Genomic DNA, 21,426 nt, shown 5'->3' with positions numbered 1-21,426 from the left:
GTCACCCAGAAATGTCTCTAAGTGTAAACCAGAAAAAAATACAAAATAATGATAATGATGCTTTGTATAGCTGAATCCTTAATTGCAAGAGGTTGCACAGGATATGGAACTGTATATTCTCATTTGAAACAGATTTTTCCTCCGGATGCCCTGCCATCGGGTCTTCTGTGTGTTAGGTGAAGATGTTAACGAACTCTAGACAAACAAGACAGTAAATCATACATGTGCATGATAGTATAAAATAAAAAGAATTAAGAATAAATTGTTTAAAAATAGTTTTAAAAATTCCATAGAGTCTAGTTTTGTTATGTTTCAGTATCTTGAACTGTGACCCATTGCCTGATTGTTAAATGTTTTTTTTTTTTACATTTAAAAATATCACCAGAAATCATTAGAAATGACACGTCCAATTCCAACTTTCCATGACTCAACTTCAGTTTCCATAATTATATTATGACACTGATTTATCCAATTCTCCTAATTAAATTGAAAGCGCTTTCATGCAGTACTTGAATCTAAATATAAGTCCTTTTTTATCAGCCTGGCAGAATTTACCGACATCTACAAGTAAAACTGTTATAACCCAGTCTGATAACATCCTAAAAAGGCCCCGTGATAAAAACACAGGACGTGTTTATCAAAGGCTTTTTTGTGGGGTTAATTGATTGGGTTAACTTTTCTCTCACGTGCTTTCCGTGGGCGGAACTATTCTGTCCAATCACTGCAACAGATTAGCTTGCTGAAGTGGCTATTTGCACGCTGATTGGTTACAGATCAAAACACTTCACGGGTCCCGCCTCTTCCCGGAAGCTGACGGTCATCTGATTTTTTTTTTTCTTGTTCCTTGTTAGCAAGCGTCAGTGCTAGCTAACAAAACATCGATTCCACTTTCTTTTCGGTCTTCTATTTCCTCTCTGCATCCATTATTAGGAGTTAAAGGAACTTCTCGTCTACCTCCCAAGTCATGGACGAGACGAGTCCGCTTGTCTCTCCGCTCCGGGACTCGGGTGATTTCACCTACTGCCCCACGGAGCCCACCAGCCCCCGGGGCGCGTTTGGAAGCACGCCGGGCTCCGTGGTGCGCATCACGGCCGGCAGTCCGGGGCGCAATCGAGAGAGACAGCCGCTTCTGGATCGAGACCGTGGAAACACGCCACGGGAGGCGCACAGGAATGAATTCCCAGAAGATCCCGAGTTCAGGGAGATCATCCGAAAGGCCGAACGAGCTATAGAGGAGGGGATCTACCCCGAGAGGATCTATCAGGGTTCCAGTGGGAGCTATTTTGTCAAAGATTCACAGGGGGTAAGAAGACTTGCTAACTTAAATCTGCCTCTTAACTGACCGGTCATTTGAGGGATTTGTGAAACCCGAGAGGTTGTTGGTGTTGTCTGAAAACACTTAAGGGTGTTTTGAGAAGTGTTACTTGGTCCCAGGAAAGGCCTCGTGATGACTTTGCAGATACACTGTAAGTCTAGATAAACTAATTATCATCCAATCGAATAGCCAGATACTGAAGAGAATTGGAGGTTGGTATATGAATAATACAATGCAACAGAGAAAGTTTAAATAAAACATAGCCCGAGATTCCATAAGAGGGGCTTTAGGGTTTTTTCCTTCCTTCTCAGCTCAGGTTTTCTTCTCAGATATTTATTTTCTCTAAGTACTTTACCTCTATTTCACCTCCACTACCAATTTGTAATCACCTAATGTGCTGTGACAGAAGGGTGAGGTGTCCACAGGAAACCCAGGCACAGTGACAACATGCGAACATGCAACCCCAGCTGAAGTTGGAACTTTGAATTGGTAACCAGTGCACCACTGTCCGTGCCAGTGTAGACTTAGTTCTGACTTAATTACTCATAATCACAGATGTCAGTGGTTCCAACACTAGGTCCAGTAATGCCAGGACTCTTTATGCACCAAATCAGTGAAAAATAGGTTAATTAAAAACACACACACAGACACAACCCAAATGGACCTGGGGTATTCTTTTTATTTTACTGGCCACACTGATGCTGTTTTTTAGCTTATGCATTGCACATCAGCGCACCCTAAATAAGACACACACTGCAGGCCGCTTCCAACAAATATATCTGTCTTCAACCAAAATTATGAATGTTATATACCAATTGCAAAACTCCTATAACAAATTACTTGCTTTCTTCTAAAATGCTTTCATCACCATTGTTACTGTAAGTGTGTTGACACATGTTCATTATCTACATCCCAGTTAGTGTAAGTAATCTGTTAGCGACTCTGTATCTGACCAGCTGTCCCGGTGACAGCAACACATATTCAAATAACATACATGATTTTTAGGCTTCTTTTTTTTTTTCAGATGATACTCTAAAGTTTCATGATTGGAGCCAGCTTGAGCAGCTCACTGACACCTTCCTCCCAGTTTCTCCCAGTGTGTTAAGTTGTTTAAGAAAAGAGAAGTGTGCCTCAAGGCATCTGAGATGGATCCACACAAATGCATTTTCCGTCTAATCACACCAGCTTTATTGTGCTGCTTGTTAAGGCTGAATGTGTGAGGTTTTTATCCAGTGACCTGCTGCTCCCATTCACCTCCCATTCTCCACCTCTCCAGTTTCCTTAGTCACTACCGTGATTAGTAGTCATGTGCTTGCTCCCTGTGAGGATATAACTCTTCAGTGACCAAGGTTTATGTTGTAATTGCCGCATGAGATACACTATACGCACCATGTAATGTAACATGTGACTTCTATAAAGAATTATAACCACCATACCAAAAATCTGCCTTTTGCCTATCCTGTGAAACTGTCATCCTGTGTAGCTTTTAAAATAAGTTTAAAGGTTCTAGTTTCATTTCAGCCATAATATGGTTTCAGTATACAATTTCAGTTCATGTTGTTAATGGCTTTTATTATTTAAACTACAGGATAATTCTGCTTTCTGTTATTCTCTATTCTGTGTTGGTGTCAGATTTAAAAAACAAAACAAAAAAGAAACACATTGTCTTTGAATTTTACTGTTTGTCTCATACATATATGTAAACCTGCCCTTCTTACTCTATCTTCTCTGCATGGGCCACTTTATCTGCAATTTATTTTATTTTTCTTCCATTCTGTCTCCCTTTGCAGAAGATAATTGGTGTGTTCAAACCTAAAAATGAAGAGCCCTATGGGCAGCTGAATCCCAAGTGGACCAAGTGGCTCCAGAAACTGTGTTGTCCGTGCTGTTTTGGCCGTGACTGTTTGGTCCTGAACCAGGGCTACCTCTCAGAAGCTGGGGCCAGTCTGGTTGATCAGAAACTGGAGCTCAATATTGTTCCCAGGACCAAGGTATAAACTCTCAGGGCAGTGTCTTCACATTACAAAGGTCAGTAAAGAAAAAATTTCCCTCTTTTTAATCAGAATTTCTACTTTTAGGTGGTGTATTTGGCAAGTGAAACATTCAACTATAGTGCCATAGACAGGGTCAAGTCTCGAGGAAAAAGGCTAGCTTTGGAGAAGGTGCCTAAAGTGGGCCAGCGCTTTCACAGGATTGGACTGCCACCCAAGGTAATCTGGTACATTGGTTTTATGCAAGTCATTTTATTCAGTTATTAATTTGTTTATTATTCTACAAATATTCTTAAATGTATTCTTACATTTCTATGAAATGTTCAGTTTCTCTCATCAAGAGATTTAAGCTTGTTTCTCATGAAATAATCATGTTCATCATTATTGATTAGCTTATAAAATCAAATGCCGTTTTAGCTGTAGTGGACACAATATCTATGTTTGGTCATCAACCCACATAAATATTAAAAAAAACTCCCAGGGATAAAATACCATTTTAGGTCATTTCAGATGAAGAGTTGTAGGCTTTTTAACTTTCTTGGGAAAATGATTTCGAAATCTATCAGAAAATCTCTAATTTGCAGTACTTTTTCTGCTTCAACAGGTCGGTTCTTTTCAGCTCTTTGTTGAGGGATACAAGGATGCAGATTTCTGGCTGCGAAGGTTTGAAGCAGAGCCTTTGCCCGAAAACACCAACCGGCAGCTCCAGCTGCAGTTTGAGCGGCTCGTAGTCCTCGATTATATTATCAGGAATACAGGTACGTACTCACAACCGTAAGTAAACGAAGCAGAGTGAACTCATTTATCACTGTTGAAAACATTTATTGTGCTCATTGCAGAGCGTGTAGTGCTGCTTTGGTTAGGATTGGGTTTATCTGAATTTGAATATTTTTTGCATCCCAGACCGGGGAAATGACAACTGGTTGCTGAAGTACGACTGTCCCATGGACACTGTTGGAAACCGGGTGAGAAACACACACGAAAGCTTAAGTGCAAATACATTTAGAGTTGTAATATTAATTTTCAGAAATGCTAATTAAAATATAACTGTCAGGAAAAGCACAGGTAGCGATTTACATTTTTCCTGTAGGCAAAACATGTTTCCCACACAAACATCAACCAACCAGCTGATCTGAGCATCTTTTTATTCTTTTTATAAAATAAAAGACAATAACCTACTGCTCAGTCTAAACTACAGTGAGGCTGAGAACATGAATGTAGTAGTACAGGATGTGGTCTTAGTATTGTTTCATGTTGTAGCATGCAGATGGAGAAAGGCAGATGTCTCTTAAAGTGCTGTTTGATTATTGCAGTTGGATGCTACAACATTTTTGTAGTCAGGCAGACTTGCTGCTAACCTAAAAACAATATTATTTTTTAACTGCAGTTTCATTATCTTAGTAAGGACACATAAATAACTAAACATAACAGATTTTATGGAAATCTGTCTATGTTTCATGTATCTGAAAGGAAATAAAAATTATCGATGTTGATATAGATTACCGATATATCCGATTTTTAAATCACCAAAAATCAGTATCAGTATTAGCAGATGAGCTAGCATTAGCTTACATTAGCAAGAAAAAAGACGTCTCACTTTTGAGCAACAAAATCAAGTGAAGGTCCCTCAGTGAATCAACCCTGTTAGAATTAAATGAGAATCTGTTCATATATTTGCAATAAATAAATGAATCGTTAACATAAAGAATGAGAGTGGCATGCTGTTGCCTCACAGTAATAAGGTCCTGGGTTCCAAACCATTAACCAGCTGTGGACCAGCCTGTTTATTGTCCCCGTGCCTGCTTTAATCTTCTTGGGTTCTCTGGCTACGGTCCAAAGATGTTTATGTCAGGTTAAGTGGTTATCCTAAATCAGCCGTAGGTGTTAATGCAACAGTCAGTGGTTGCCCCTCTCTTTTAGCCCTGCAATAGACTGGCGATGCATTCGGGCTGTACTTTGCCTTGTGCCCAGTGACAGCTGGAAGAGTTACAACCCATGTCTCAACAGTGAATTAGATAAGTGGATGAAAATGGATGGATGGATACGTGAAAAATGCTAAACATTGCAATTTTAATATTGTTAATTTTTTTTTTTTTTGTTATTGTTTTTGCTCATTCTGCATTGTGAAGGCCAAATGCTTTCTCCCGAAAAGGTCAGTAGTTAAATATGTATTTGTTATATTTATGTTTTTATCTGTCCAGGACACAGACTGGGTGGTAGTAAAGGATCCTATCATCAAGTTGGCAGCCATAGACAACGGCCTAGCATTCCCCCTGAAACACCCTGACTCCTGGAGAGCTTGTAAGCACCGTTTAAACCACTCATTGTTCAACTTAAGAACATTATTCTTCCCTTGAGAAAAAGAAAGAGCTTTTTATTTTTCCTTTTTATAAGTACGTACATTTTATATACATTGACTGTATCTTTGCTTGTTTCATTAGGTTTTAATTAATTTTCTCTTCGTTTTGATTTCACAAATAATTGCTGAGCTCTTTACAAGCAATATATTCAATTAGAATGTTTCCTTGTCCAATCACAGACCCCTTTTACTGGGCGTGGCTTCCCCAGGCCAAAGTTCCTTTCTCTCAGGAAATCAGAGAGATAGTGCTTCCTAAACTCAGTGACCCAAATTTCATCAAAGACCTAGAAGAGGACCTCTATGAACTCTTTAAGGCAAGTCATCATTAATTTTTGTGGCATAGACTGATGTAAGTGAGAGAAGTTTGAAGTGAAAACAAGGATGGAGAGGATGGCTATGGTATATACATGTTATCTACTGTGTCTCACAGAAAGATCCTGGTTTTGACAGAGGACAGTTTCACAGACAAGTAGCTGTTATGAGGGGACAGGTGAGTTGTCGTTTCTGAAATTGTCTGTCTAGACAGCAAAACCTAATGGTGAGGACAAAAAGTGGGAAATGATTCTTAATATATGTATGAGTTTAAGATGTGACAAACCTCTCAATTTGCATCCCAAGATCTTGAACCTGTGCCAAGCCCTGAAAGATGGTAAAACACCCCTCCAGTTGGTCCAGATGCCTCCAGTAATTGTTGAAACAGCCAGAGCTCCTCAGAGAGCAAACAGTGAGTCTTACACGCAGAGTTTCCAGAGCAGGAGACCCTTCTTCACCTGGTGGTAGAAAAGAAGCAGAAGAAGAGAAACAACAAGGAGCTGGAGCGAGAAAAGCAATTGAGAACATTAGTGTTTGGATGAAGGACACTACAGAACCTGAGGGCACAGGTTTTAATTTTTTTTTTTTTTTTTTTCCTTGAAATGGAATTAGTCCTCACATCTCCCATTCTTTCCTTATGGATAATTCAGTAGCAGAGTGTGAGTTGGTGAATGTTAAGAAGAGGCCAAAAGAGGAAGAATTTCATAACGTATCTTCCCTGTTTTACTTATGTGCCTTTTGTGGAGGTCAGCTTAAAAACTGATGATGTGATGAAGATTTTGTACCTTCTTGTGAAAGATTTCAGTGAGGTGACTGTTCTGTTGGAATCCTGGGTGCACACAATGTTTGTTCACGCACACTCGTCAGAAGCCTCTCATGTTGTTGTTTTTTATGGGAAGTGTTGAAGTCCATGTTTTGTTTGCTTTTTTCCATATCTCTCATCCTTCAATATCCACATGTATATTCCCTCCCACAAAGTTCAAAACCCCGGGTTGGTGAAAGCAGTTGTGCCACTAAATCGTTATTTTATTTTACTTTATTTTTTAACAAATAAGAGAAGTGTTCATTGTGACCAAGTATGACAGATTCAGGAAACAGGCACTCAGTGGTGTGCATGCCTTTACACAATGAACATCGACCATGTGAACTGGTTTCACATGGTTCCTCCTAAGATCAGGATCTGCAAGTCATCTTGGTTGATGTAGAAAAGCTGAGGTACTTTTGGTTTAAGAACTTAACTGTTTGTTAAGTTAAGGTAAGTGTGAGTTTGAGTGGCTCGTCTAATGTGTCTACTCCCTCTGAGGAATTGAGTCTTTGGTGAAGAAAACAAAATTACTGCATCTGTAACTAAACAAAGGGGAGTGGTGGTTGCTCGTCCATCAGCTCCTTTTGTTTTGGACTCTTGGTTTGAGTTGATTTTCTGTCTCCAAGGTGGACCTAAGTAAACAAAGAAGTAACTTTCTGCTGTATTGAACTGACATGAAATGTAATGCACTGTATAATTTGTATGTAATATTTAATGACAGATTATAATTAAAACATATTCCATTAATACAGGCGATTTGTGCGTTTGTGACTGTTGATTATAATTGATTTTATTACAATACAAAAGAATAGAACAGCCCTTTATTGTCATTGTACATGTACAATCAAAAAATAAGAAGTGCAAGAATAATTTGCTCATGTTCAAGCAGAACTAAAGTTTGTTAGTGTTTCAAAACTATACTTTCAGTTTATGGCTTTTTTTCTTTCTTTTTTTTAATGGATAGAAATTTTTTTTTAATCATGACTGAGTCATGAACAAATAATAAACTTTATTATTCTGTTGGATTTGCACTGAATTTTTTAACTGAACAACCTTTAACACCGGACTAGCACACTTTAATCTGACAACAGTTATTCATGCGTATCGAGTTGCATGGAGAGGGAACCACAGGCAGCACTTTTGAAGTCTATTTTGCATTTTGGCCTTGTCTTTAAAATTGTTCCACTCTTAATTAAGACTCAGTGCTATGCTCAGTATCCTTTTCTGTTGACAGTTGATATAAAATCAGGACCACTTCACTGTTGAACTGTTTTTTTAATGCAAATAACTAATTATCCAATCGCAGGCAAGCAACTCATCGTGCATGTAAACATAGAACAGACGACCTGCTGAAGTCCAAACTGAGCATCAGAATGGGGGATAAAGGTTATTTTAAGTAATTTTGAACGTAGCATGGTTGTTGGTGCCAGATTTTTTTTTTCCACACAATCATCTGGGTTTACAGAGCATGGCAGTGAGCGGCATTTCTCTGGGCGAAAATGCCTTGCTGGTGCCAGAGGTCAGAGGAGAATGGCCAGACTGCTGACTGCTGAATCTTGAAGCCGATGGGCTAGAGCAGCAGGAGACCGAACCACATGCCACTGCTTCAAAGAAGAGGAAACTGAGAGAGACAGGAGAAGATTGGAAAAGTATTGCCTGGTTTGATGAGTTGCTTTTTCTGATGCAACATTTGGATAGTGGGGTCAGAATTTGGCGACTCAACCTTGGTGGTGTAATGGAGTGGGGGATCTTTTGGGGAATCAGCCTACCTGAGTAGTGTACCCATCTTCTGTTGGCTGCTTCCAGCAAGACAACATCCCATGTAATGAAGTTAAGATAATCTCAAACAGGTTTATTGAACATGCCAATGAATTCACTGTACTCTAATATCCTCCACGGTCACCAGTTCTCCAACAAGCAACCTCTGCATTGCAGTAGAATGGAAAATTCACATTATGAATGTGCATGCAAAGCCACAGCAACTGTGTGATGCTATCATGTCAATACTGACCAAAATCTCTGAGGAATATTTCCAGCACCTTGTTGAATCTATTTCACGAAGAATTAAAGCAGTTCTGTAATCAGGTTCCAACCCTGGTGTGCATCGTGGGTTTGTCACACGTAGTGACAAACCCACAGTAACCACCCAACTTTCTTCAGCTTGTTGATTTATTCATTGTTTTCACTGCCAGTTTTAATGATTTGGTTCATTCTCCTTTGTCCCCTTATTCTCTGGGTTAGCATCGCACTTGTTTGCAGAAAAGAGCACTGATCAACCCACAGTACACTCTCTCCACCACCCATCGACAAACACAATTAGCACCCAGCTGGTAAATATATTGGGGAATTTAGCAACTAAGATTTAGCAACCAGATAGAGAATGTTGTATTTAAATTTACCAGATGGCTAGAACTAACTGTAAATTCATGCTAGTGTGTTGTAAATAGGCAACTTTACAATATGGTACCTTTTTTTCTGTTGCTGAAAAGCTAATCCAGGGTTTGAAATGAATGTGAGTGAATTGTTTTATTATTTATATGTACATTTCAGACATGCAGTTTGTGGGGGTAGGTTAATTGATCAATCTAAATTGCCCATAGGTGTGAATGCAGGAGTGAATGTGAGTGCGAATGGTTGTCTGTCCCTGTGTGTTGGCCTTGTGACAGACTGGCGACCTGTCCAGGGTGTACCCCACCTCTCACCCTATGACAGCTGGGATAGGCCCCAGCGCCCCCCACGACCCTGAAAAGGATACGTGGAAGCGAATGGATGGATGGATGGATGTACATTTCACCGCTAACTATTTATTTTAAATTTATGATTGCTTTGATATTCTGTGACACATTGAAATATCCATATAAAAGTATTTCCCTCTGTTTATTCAAAAATATTTCACTCTGTGTATAAGAATTGTAGTGTACAGAACAGCTCATTAAAAAACCACAACAACAACAATAAAACTGTTCATTCTAGCCTCTTTCCAACAACTCTCTTTGTGAGTAGACACACATTTGAATTTCCTATAATAGATTGTCCTTTAATTTGCATGCAGATTTACCACAGTTCATAAAGTTGTGCTAGTGTCTAACACGTATAGTGCATGATAGCAGAAGCGCGTACTTCTAAACAAAATCAGCCTTCAGTTTTGTTGCATCTTCATCCAAAATCTAGTTTTTAATAGAGGATGCGATGAAGGTAACGTTCAGAGTCTCTGGCGTCCTCAAGCCTTGTCACCCCCAACCTCCATGATGAAGGTTTGAAGGGATTTTGACTATCTGAGATGTCTTCCTCAGTTGGCAACAGAAATTCTCCTGCACTTGGAGCTTTAGTGGTTTCTTCATCATCAGCACTAAAGTCAGATAATGGCTCCTTAATCCTGGAACAAAGATAAATAACTCTTGGTTAGGCAGTTAAATACACTGTCACAAAGACACATTATAATTTGAGGATCTGAACATTTCATTTGCTGTTTATATTCTAAAATTCTAATTCCTTTGCAGTTGGCCTGATGGTTTGATACTAATGTGTATGGTACTCTAAAGCAGAAATATAGCCACAGACGAGCTATAATGAGAGAACAGCCATAAAGAAAATTTGTAGGTTGCCACATGGAAAAGAAGTTAAATTACAACGTAACAAGTAAAAACGTTATTGACAATTACTTTTACTTTATGGTTGTAGAACAGAATAAAGTTACAATGTCTCTTTATTTCTCCAGAAATAGAAAAAAAGCCTTTCAGCAAGTGAAATGAATATGTCATTTGTGGCATACAAAAAAGTGTCAAAAATAAATTGTCACATTAGACATTTAGCATGAGAAAACAAGCTGAACTATACAGTCAAACAGAGTTTCACAACTTTAGCTCACAGCGTTGTCAAAGAAGTAACACTGAGTAATTCTGTTAATACTGCACCACTCTGTCGCCGACCTTCACCACGCTGTGAGACTTTATTATTACTCTAAGAACTCTTATTTCATCTCAGTGAGGAATGTAGAAACAGATGTATGACTGTGTGTGTGTGTTTGTGTGTGTGTGTGACAGAATGCAGGGGAACACACAGTCATGTGAGGTTTAAATGAGTTTGTTAGACACATGACAATTGTTTGCTGCATTTAGGCAGGAGCTTGTGTAACCCAAAGTTTAACTGGTGACAGCATTACTGATACGAGGGGGAAACAATTTTCTACAAATAAAATCTAAAATCATTATCTTCACACATCCTGTCTTTTCTTATTTTGTGTAGGAAAAGACAAAACAGACACAAACCTGAGATATCCCAGTGCTCTGTTCCACTTGTGATCTTTCCGTCCCTCGACTCTGATTCCTGCTTTATTCCTTGCTCGGACTCTCAGTCCTACCAAGGCCTCGGCCAGCCCTGTTTCTTCCCCTTCTTTCTCATCCTTTTCTTCATTTGCTCCTGGCATATCGTCATCTATCCCCTGCCACACCAGCTTCGCCCGATGCTCAGCATTTCTCTCCCCTGACATTCTGAACAGCCTGTGTAGCTGATGCATGTTCAAGCCTGTAAAAATGTTAGAGCATCCAGACTTTCGGCTGCGTCGACTGGAAATGTTCCACTGCATAAGGAGACTTTCCTCACTGGAGCTGGATTCCAGGGAATCTGCCATGTCACACGGTTGGAGAATTTCTGGGTTGTTATATAAGGGCACGAGGATGATGATGTGAACCCAATGTACGGGCACTGCTGAGAGTCTGGAAGATAAGGTAAAAGAGAGAGAATTAAAAGGAGAGAGACTAACCTGGTCAAACTAAGGATAAGGATAAGGATAAAGAGATCACGACCACAAGCTTTTATCCAGCAGACAATTTCCATGACTGGAGCCAAAAAAACTATTTACCAACACCATCCTTGTCTGACAAACTCTTATCTCATTACTCATGGGTATTGGGTTAAGTACAGTATGTAGGGAGTTTGTTGGGCACATTACAACTTACACATTGTACAAACTCATGTACTTGCACACATCCATGTGAAAACACTTATGTGGGACTGCAAATAGCAAATTTCTCTTACCAATATATTTTTTCAGTGACTTAACTGGGCCATAAAAAGTCAGATTTTCTAATTGTTTAATTGTATTAAGTAAAACCTGAAAAAGAATAAATCTGAGAAGACGAAAACGACAGAATTTTGTATTTTTTGCTAAATCATGACAACATGTGTTCAAGCCCCCTGTAGGCTTTCAAAAAACATGCATGTGTATCTTTAAAAAAAAAAAACATTAACAAAACACCACCTCATGTTTGAAGTGGGTGACTTCAGGTCTTTTTGCTGTTTCAGGAGAAACTGGTATTTTTAAGATTAGGCTAGCTTTTTGCTTTTTTGCTTTTGTTTTGGCTGATGAGAACTGATAAGGAAATTGGAAGTTTCATAGGCTATTCACAGCCTAATAGTTCTATGCGTCACATTGTTGTGACAGCCAGTCTCCATGTCATATCTAAAGCATCAAAAGCCCCAAATCTACATCAAATAATTCTCCATTATCATCTTGACAGTGTATCCCAAATATAACTGTAAACTACAAATGCAATAATAAGGGTGCTTACCTTCAGTCTGAGTGAGACAACTGTATGCACTAGGCCAGTAGACAGACAACCTGATTAATGAACCGGCATCCAAAGTGTAACCTTCACACCGGCTAATGCCCAGCCGACCCACTTCACAGGGGCGCGTCAGTGGCACGCGGTGTCACGAGGAACGTAAAGGAATAATCAAAGAGTAGGCTAATCCATTAGTGACGTTAGTGTTTGTGCGCTCACCTCACAGCAAGAGTCAGCCTGTAGCATTCAAAAAGAAAAACAATAACCAACAGAGCAAACATTAACCCCACCACATGGATTTGTGCTTTTAATCTCGCACAAATCCATGTGGCGAGATTAAAAGCGGGGTTATTTTGTCTTAAAATTCTAAATAGCCGTCTAATTAACCTTACAGGTATCTATGCATGAGAGCTGAACATGAGTGCATTGCTTGAGCATGAGCTTCAGGATCTCCTGAAGAATATTGAATAGATCAAAATGGTCTGAGGCATCATAACTGTCTTATTTGATAAGTTTATTTCAAGCCTCTTTTATGCATTTCTCCCATCAACGAAATTTCAGTGGTACTTCTATCTATACCTTCCTGTTATTAATGAGATTAATAAAGTGAAGTCGTTAATAAAACCCACGCAAAGCAATTTTACCTGTAAAAAAAGTGAGTGCGCCATTATTAACTTATTTTAGACAAGCTGAACTAAAGCTAATACCTCCTACGATTAAAGCCACTGAAATTACTGCCGTTATCCAGTCTCTGTTCAGACGTTCAACATCATTTAATAGCACATACCACGTGACCCATTGTTCCTACCATTCGGCAAGAAGCCTGGTGGAAAGGTAGCAATTAGCAATGGCTGGTTTAGAGGTAATGTAAAGTTTTTTATTCATATACTCTCATACGGCCCTGACTTATATAAACTCATAACGCTCCATCTTTTTATTTATTAATTTATTTATTTTTACCGTGTAGGAGGTTGATTGTAATTTAAATAAAACAGAAATACATCAAACTGTATATGCTTATAAACACTGATAAAAGGAAGCACTGTGACTGTGGAAGACCCAAACCCTGAATTTAGAGTTTAATGTGATTGTCAACAGGAAAAGGACAGATTTTAAAAGTTAACCATTTACTTAAGATAACGAGCATTTAGTAGATCCAAGATTCTAGCTTAACTTGCTCGAAATACCTTAACTATTTACTTTCAGGATGTCGCTGACGTTAAAAAACAAAGCTCGTTTTCTACAGCAGGTGTAGAGCACCTAATTAAGACCAATTAGCAGGCGTGTGAGGAGATCTCTTTAAAAACTCATAAAACGCCTGGTGGTTATTTCTCTTGCGTGTGACCAGCGTTTCCTTTCAAGACCAAACATGCGTGGGCTTTTTGCTGGATTAAAAGCTGGCCGGGTTCTTATACCCGGGTCAGGTATTCAACAAAGAGCAACTTACATCCATGGCAAACCGCCCAAAGATAAAATAGGCGCTGTCGTAAGTAGACGCTAATTCCATGTCTGTTGAATATGTTACAAATTTTGACTGGTGGTAACAGAAGTAACATGTTGTTGTTCTGCAGCAATCTGCCTTTGTCTTGATGGTGATGTCTCTGGCCATCCTAGGGCCTTCTGGTTGGATTCTTTCCCGCCTAGACCATTACAAAACCCGTGACTGATGGAAGACGTCCCAGGAGCAGTCGTTACACCTGTGCTTGCCCTTAAAAGAGCATAATTTCAGATATTTCAGTCGTTGCTGAGATAATAAATTTAGGTTTCTCAGTTGTACTTTGTCCTTTTTTTCTTTTTTACCAACAAAGTGATGCACTTCGCCGTTTGGACCACTAGTTGGCACATAAGCAATTGTTGGCGGAAGTAAAACCTCTCACTTTGCTTATAAACGAGCTCCATCAGTACAAGGGGTCCATTATTGGGGAAATCACGTGCTCATCAGGGGTTTTAATATTAAGTCATTGCACAGCGTTAGTGGGTCGTTAAACGCACCATGAAGCCGCAGCTGTTTGGGACCAAAGAGCGACCGTGCGTAACAAACAAAACCAGCGCGGACGCTGCGCTGTCCTTTCAAGAGGAGCTTGTAGCTGCCATACACGGAGCATTTGAAGTGGCCGTGGAGATCGCGGTTCGCGAGGTGAAAAAGCTTGTGGCAGGTCAGGTGACGAGCGACATCTATGAAGAGATACGACGAGAAAACGAGTCCCTCAAACAAAGGCTGCAGAGAGCCGAAGCTAAGCTGGACTCTGCGCGCAGAGAGGAGAACTGTGGAAGCCCTCTTACTACAAATCAGCTCTTCGGTGCCATAAAATACACCGATCAACCGCCACACCCCAACTGCAGTCAAATAAGCACAAGTGCTGTGGGCAGTGTGCTCAGCCGCACAGAGGTCAGAGGTGACACTACCCCTGCGGGTCACAGCGGAGCGCATCAGCCTCGTGACACCCACGATCTACATTTGAGAAGACCCGACGAGCGCAGATCGCGCGAGGAAGAGAGAATAAATGACGCAGCTTCAGATCCAGAAAATGAGGCGAACGATGGATACACTAGAGGTACTTGTGAGACTTGTTCTCTTTCATTACTGCCCCAGTAATTGCCTCAGCATCCTAGTTATATTTAGATCACGATGTGTGCACAGAAACTAACAGCTAAACTGTTAATGCATGAGGATGAACATTTTTCACGCGTTTTGTAGACAAGTGTGAAACCAGTGATGCACAGTTTTAACAACAATGTTTTACTAGCAGGATTGCTGAAGTGCAAACAGTCACCTTTTTGCTATTTTAATTTTTATTTATTTATTTTAACACAGTTAAGATTGCGGCCAATGCAAAGACTTAAACAATATACCTGTTGGTTTGTGTGTGAATCCACCAAGTGCAAAGATCTGTGCCACACCAGATGTTTGTGCACAGCAAAATCTCCAGTGCTGATTTTCTAACACTGGGATATTTTCCAGTGTTAGAAAATCAGCACTGCTCAGTGTTAGCCATTGTTAATTTTCAAAACTGACTAGGTTACTTTTAAACATATAACACTGTCAAAAGTGTTAATTTAACACTCAACAGTGTTGTATTTAACACTCAGAGGTGTGGACCCATATAGACACTCTCTAGCGTTAATTTAACACTGGAGATTTTGCTGTGTGGGATTATGATACGAAGGGCACCTCGGTGTGAACCATATATATATTTAATTTTGTGTAATATACTGGGATAATTATAATAAGAGCTATGTTGTTATATTTGTAACATATGGTATTATTTCATTTAGTAAGAACAGTAACAAAATAAACTATCTTGGAGCAACTGTGACCACATAATTTCCTCTGGGATTAAAGTATTCTGATTCTGGCTTTTGACCTGTGCCCTGATTACATGCCTGATGGTTTCAGACTAGAGAGAAAAGAGGCTAACGCTGTAATGATTTCCAAACATAAAGTTCTGGATCCTCACATCTGTTTTGAGTTCTGTTTTTAAAGTAACTGTTTTTGGAAACAGTTGCAAAGGTACTGTGCTCAAGCTCCATAGAAGGCTGACTTTAAATTTATTTTATAATGTATGGAAAAATTGTCTTAGTTTTCTAATTTAAAAGAAATCATTAAATGCTTGCATCTCTTTATTTGCAGAGGTAACTGAAGAGATTTCTCGCGTTTGTATGGTGAAGATCGAACGTATGAACCCAGTATGTCCAAACCAAGCAGCTCAAGATGGCATCTCACCACCACTTCCCAGCGTTCTTGGCAAATCCACTCGAGAGCTGGTTACTCAGGTTACTGTAAAGCAGGAGAAGCCAGAAGAGGAAACGCATGGTTCCTCTTGCTGTTTGGATTCCTTTAAAGTGGAGGATTTTAGCCTGGAGAGTATATCTGGAGTCCAGTCCAAAATGTTGGAGTGGAAACCAGAAGTGCAGGATATTCAGAGCCAAGATTCAAACTCTCAGCTGTCCAGCGATGGGCTCGATCAGGGTAAGAGCGAAAACTGCCACAAAGTATTCCCTCTGTTACAACAAATAAGGTTGAAATTAAGATCAGATTTGCAATATCTAACAATGACATACTCACCTAAAGTGGAAAAGTCTTTGAAACTGCATTTACCTCATGGGAGGGTAAAATGTTTGAGATTCAAGAGGGCTTAAAAAAACCCAGGCCTGTAAACACAGTTAACACATTGCAGAGCCTTCTCTCATGAATTGTTTAGTTTTACAAATGTACTGCACTGACATTTCCAATATTCAGATTTAGAAATGTGGAATCAACAAGAGTAAATAGACATTTTTCCTTGTGATCAAGTTGCTGAAAGATCATCCAGGGAAATTTTTGTCATTTTTGGAGCTGCAGGCCAGTCACATTTGCAGCTAGATTTGATCATTATGGGAAATTATTGTCTGTTTCCGAAATTACTATTAAAACTGGTAGATGGACTATATGCCAACTCACCATGTGCTATTTCACTGGGTGCAAAATGATTAGCTGTTCATTTTACTTAGCATTAACAAGCATTAAAGTTGTGCTTAAATTATATGTGTAAGTCCACTTACGATGTAATTAAAATAGTTTAATCTCAAATGAAGCAATTGTAATGCAAATTAGATGGTAAATGGTAAATGGCCTGTCTTTATATAGCGCTTTACTAGTCCCTAAAGCGCTTTACATATCCAGTCATCCACCCATTCACACACAGGTGATGGCAAGCTACATTGTAGCCACAGCCACCCTGGGGCGCACTGACAGAGGCGAGGCTGCCGGACACTGGCGCCACCGGGCCCTCTGACCACCATCAGTAGGTAACGGGTGAAGTGTCTTGCCCAAGGACACAACGACCAAGACTGTCCAAGCCGGGGCTCGAACCGGCAACCTTCCGATTACAAGGCGAACTCCCAACTCTTGAGCCACGATCGCCCCTAAGGTTAATTAATGTGGTATGTTTGAGCCATAGATGCAATTATGCCATCACTGAGCCAATCTATAGTATTTCTGAGTACTTGTGTACACATATTTTGTTAAATCCACAGCATAGAAAAATGTTGTTAAAGGTCTTTGACAGTAAATATCTTACATTGCTATTGTCTTTTCTGTTTATTCATTTGAATAGGCTGTGAATAACTAAAATACAGACAGACTTGCTGAGGATTTGGTAGAGCTGTGTGATCACACCTCTCTATGTTAGTATCCAGCAGACAAACACAACTATATCTCTGTGCAAGAGACTGGATCAAGGTGACAAGGAAAAGTTGGTTTAAGCTCTAAACAAATGGCAGGTGCAGAGAGCATGACTTGTAGTGTGAGTTTGGGACCTGTAGTGTCCTGGCTACTTCCAGATAGTGGAAAACATATAAGACTCTTTTCTTCCCACCGCCACAAAAAGGAATGCTAAGGGGATTGAACCAAGTTGGTCCTAAATTCTGAGGGATTGTTGTGAGATTTAGCATTTGGAACTCTTAGGTGATGAAGGGAGCAGACATTCAGCTGATGGAAATAAACCAGAACATGCTTGTCTAATGGTATAACATGTAGAAGAGGCAGGAACTCTTAGTGCTGCTTCAGAGTCCTGTGCTGCTTGCAGCTTGCCCCGAGTCTGACAAGCATCTACAGGAGTAAGCAGTGCTCAAGCCATGCCAGCACAACAGGAGCATCACTGGCAGCTGCTAGAGATGACAGCAGATCAGACGCAACAGAGGGAGATGACTTCTAGTCACCTCCCACATCCCATCATGTCAAAGCAATCAGTGAAGAGAAAGACCTACCAGCATTCTTTCTGACACCTCAGATCATCGCACCAGCAGGACAAGCAGTACTTTCTGTGCCAGCAGTTAACTTCACCAGCCCACAGTCCATTCTGACTGCCACCATAGTGGAAGCTGGACAAGCTCCAAGGAAGCTGTATAGGGAATTGTGAAAGTGAGAACAAATGTTTGGCCAGTTCTGCCCTTCTGGGACTGAGCACAGCCAACACGATGACAGAATACGGGCTTAGTGAAAGATTATTTTTTTTATAATTTTATCTCCTGAGTTTGTATAATTAAATTAGACATCATAGTCATACAAGAACAACAGCAGTTTCCTGTTTGTGTTCAGGTAGATAGAAATACTTTCATTCATGACCCAGAGTAGTTTTTGTTTTTCGGTTGGCATTGTTACTTTACATTACAAAGATTCTGGGTTTGAAATTTTTGGGATGTTTTTAGTGTTCTGGCACCGATACAGCAGTTTCTTCACGTGGTTCAAATACATACATGTTCAGTTAACTAGCGATGCTGGATTGAGTTTATCTGTGCATGTGAGATAAACAAAAAGTTGGCGGTGCAGGGAAATGAATGGGTTTATTGGCTTGCAATGTAAAATGATCTAAGTTGCTAGTGGGACAAAAGTTCTATATAAGTAACAGACAATTTCTCATTATCAATAATATTGATTGGTTGTGCACCCAGTATGCAATAGAAAATTTGCCTCATACCCATGTGCCAGTCAAATAGCACAACATTTATGCTTTCCTACTGTCTAGTGATGCAAAATTTTAACATCTGGACTTCCAGTCAGGCGGCTAAATGTCAGATTATTCCTCAGATTATTCTAAAGGATTCAAAAAATGTTTGCTCTATATAAAAACAATGGTCAATCTACTGACTTAAAACACTTATTTGTTTACATGTATTATGTATGTACTACATGAATTCTGATCTTTAAGGCTAATGAAGTTTGTGTAATTGAAAAATATATTTTTAAAATAATTATTCTACAGTGTAATTAACTCTGCATGTTATGTCTTTCAGCAGCTCATCCTTCAAACCCAGCCTCCACCCTTCAACCGCCCACAGATCTTCCATCCCTCCCTGCAGAGTTCTCCAGTATCTTCCAGCTGTCCGAACCAGCTCCTGTGTCAGAGGCCGCTCCACAGGTTTACCCAGTCAATGTTCGAACCAGTCATAAACTCAACCACCCCGTAGCTACCCTCTATGCCTGTAAGTCCTGTGGTCAGACTTTCCATCTGCCCAGCTTGTTGCGCCGACACACTGGCCAGTGCCAGCTAAGGTTCCAGCAACGCTGTCAGCAACCTGTGGCAGGAAGCAAGAGGGCCAGATTGCAGCTTTACCCACCGGGTTGCAGCCCCTTCCGCTGCACAGTGTGCAACCGAGAGTTCAATCGCATGGAGAATCTCAAGACCCACCTTCGAATCCACACAGGAGAGAGGCCATATACCTGCTCAGTCTGCTCAAAGTGTTTCCGTCATTCTGGTGCTTTAACCAGGCACTTCCGCATCCACACTGGAGAGAAGCCTTACATCTGTGGACAGTGTGGAAAGTCTTTTCGAAACTGTGGTGGGCTCAAATTCCACCAGCGCTCTCATAGCAAGCAGCTACAGTAGTGTGGTTCTTGAGATTGGAATTTTGTTATGCAATATGCATAAGTTGATTTTATGCAAGGCTTAATATGTTTAAATTTTATTTTTATGTTAGCAGCCACCTATCAGTCCTGCCTCTGCTGAGTAAAATGTCAAAGAAAGACGTTTAATATTTTCCCATGCACACGTGATATACAGGCACAGCACGCTCAGAAGAGTCATGTCTAAAAACAAGCAACATTCACAATACAGGACGCAAATATTTACGTTTCTGAGGTGCGCCATGCTCAGTGGCCATAATCAGTCCCTACTGTATATTGATATAACCCGAAATGACTCACCAGTATGAGGTCTCTCTGTGCAATCCACTTTTTTTTTTTTTTTTTTTTTTTTTAAGACCAGGTTTTCCCTTTGAGACTGTTGTTTCAAAAGAAATCTTACAAAGCAGTATCTCAAGTTATAGATACTGCAACGAGCATCTTAGGTCACCTGTCAAAAACTAAAACTATCTAACTCTCAGACAAATTTAAATGCTTTTATGATTACATGGTGAAAAGAAAATAAGCTCCAGGAACTGTAGCTCAGTGATCACTGAGGTCAACATTTAAATGCATACGGTATATGTCAGGTCAGTAGTAAGTGCTGAAAACTAAATGTGTGTGGAGCCTTTCAGTGTAATTCCAAGTGCCATTTTAATTATGTTCGTGGTATTGAAGAAACTACTGGTTGAGCCAGTATGTGTTTATGCCAATCCCGTTTTTATAATTGTCTGTGACTCACATATGTACTACTGTATGTCTCTTATTTCGACTACACTATGTAAAATAATGTATATGGACTAATAAAAGTAGTATTTAAAAGTAGAAAGTCACAAAGTGGATCCTTTTTTTTTTTTTTTTTTTTTTTTTTTTTTTTTTTTTTTATTGTTTGTTTAATCAGTCACCTGATCTTAACCCAGTAGAGGAGTTTTTCAGTTAACAACGGGGAACTGTACGAAAACAATTTCCTAAACAATGAATGAATTAAAGTTGAAACTTGTTATTTATTTATCATCTTTTTTTTTTTTTTTTTTTTTTAAGCTAAGGTAACTAATGTTTAAGGTTAACAAAAGAAATAATGTGTCATTCAAGTCTCTCCCAGACTAAACTAGCAGCATTCAGTTATTCACCGGTTAGGTCGCCGGTTCGATCCCTGGGCTCTCTGTCCTGGTCGTTGTGTCCCTGGGCAAGACACTTTACCCTACTTGCCTACTGGTGTTGGCCAGAGGGGCCGATGGCGCGATATGGCAGCCTCGCTTCTGTCAGTCTGCCCCAGGGCAGCTGTGGCTACAACTGTAGCTGCCTCCACCAGTGTATGAATGTGAGAGTGAATGAATAGTGGTATTGTAAAGCGCTTTGAGGGTCTCGAAAAGCGCTATATAAATCCAATCCATTATTATTATTATTATTATTTAGTGTTTCATTTGATTGTTATTAACTGCTCCACTTGTCTTGCTGACACTTTTATATCATCTTCCTCTTTTTTCTTCTTTCTTTGCTCATTTGCAGAAGGATACTCCTTCATTTTTGCTGAATAGCTTTGCAAAATTGCAAAACCTTAACTTAAGCTTCCTCTGTTATTTCTATTACATTCTGCCTGTGTGTTGGGATTTAAAGCAACAGTCTAAATTCCACAGCTGCTATTTAATCTTCATCAACTGCTGTACAGTAAATGTGTGGTCAAGGACTGACTGAAGCT

The 21,426-nt window shown here is 39.8% G+C and overlaps 2 protein-coding genes and 1 long non-coding RNA gene across 5 annotated transcripts; 2 read left to right on the top strand and 1 right to left on the bottom strand.

Annotated features, from left to right (window-relative positions):
* Positions 1 to 798: 798 nt before the first annotated feature.
* pi4k2a (phosphatidylinositol 4-kinase type 2 alpha) lies at positions 799 to 7,536 on the top strand. The gene is made up of 9 exons (XM_004539051.3): positions 799 to 1,303; positions 3,106 to 3,306; positions 3,394 to 3,525; positions 3,911 to 4,064; positions 4,210 to 4,271; positions 5,508 to 5,607; positions 5,846 to 5,979; positions 6,096 to 6,155; positions 6,284 to 7,536. The coding sequence occupies exons 1-9, from the start codon at positions 965 to 967 to the stop codon at positions 6,443 to 6,445; spliced, it is 1,344 nt and encodes a 447-aa protein (XP_004539108.1). The 5' UTR covers positions 799 to 964; the 3' UTR covers positions 6,446 to 7,536.
* Positions 7,537 to 9,640: 2,104 nt separating this feature from the next.
* LOC143419043 (uncharacterized) lies at positions 9,641 to 13,148 on the bottom strand. Of its 2 annotated transcripts, none has more exons than XR_013099013.1 (4): positions 13,134 to 13,148; positions 12,353 to 12,583; positions 11,051 to 11,497; positions 9,641 to 10,158 (listed from the first exon to the last, which is right to left on the bottom strand). It is a non-coding gene; the product is annotated as an uncharacterized LOC143419043 (long non-coding RNA). The 2 variants fall into 2 exon arrangements; XR_013099012.1 differs by lacking the exon at positions 13,134 to 13,148 and adding an exon at positions 12,991 to 13,094.
* Positions 13,149 to 14,011: 863 nt separating this feature from the next.
* On the top strand, positions 14,012 to 20,550 carry si:ch211-284e13.5 (uncharacterized). Of its 2 annotated transcripts, none has more exons than XM_012917725.4 (3): positions 14,012 to 14,901; positions 15,978 to 16,316; positions 19,124 to 20,550. In XM_012917725.4, the coding sequence occupies exons 1-3, from the start codon at positions 14,340 to 14,342 to the stop codon at positions 19,711 to 19,713; spliced, it is 1,491 nt and encodes a 496-aa protein (XP_012773179.3). In that variant the 5' UTR covers positions 14,012 to 14,339; the 3' UTR covers positions 19,714 to 20,550. The 2 variants fall into 2 exon arrangements, with proteins under 2 accessions (XP_012773179.3, XP_012773176.3); XM_012917722.4 differs by having other exon boundaries at positions 19,121 to 20,550.
* The last annotated feature ends 876 nt before the right edge of the window (positions 20,551 to 21,426 follow it).

Source organism: Maylandia zebra, linkage group LG6 (genome assembly GCF_041146795.1).
Source record: "Maylandia zebra isolate NMK-2024a linkage group LG6, Mzebra_GT3a, whole genome shotgun sequence".
NCBI lineage: Eukaryota > Metazoa > Chordata > Actinopteri > Cichliformes > Cichlidae > Maylandia > Maylandia zebra.
Note: the sequence above shows the minus strand (reverse complement) of the source record. Positions and strands in the feature narration are given on the sequence as shown.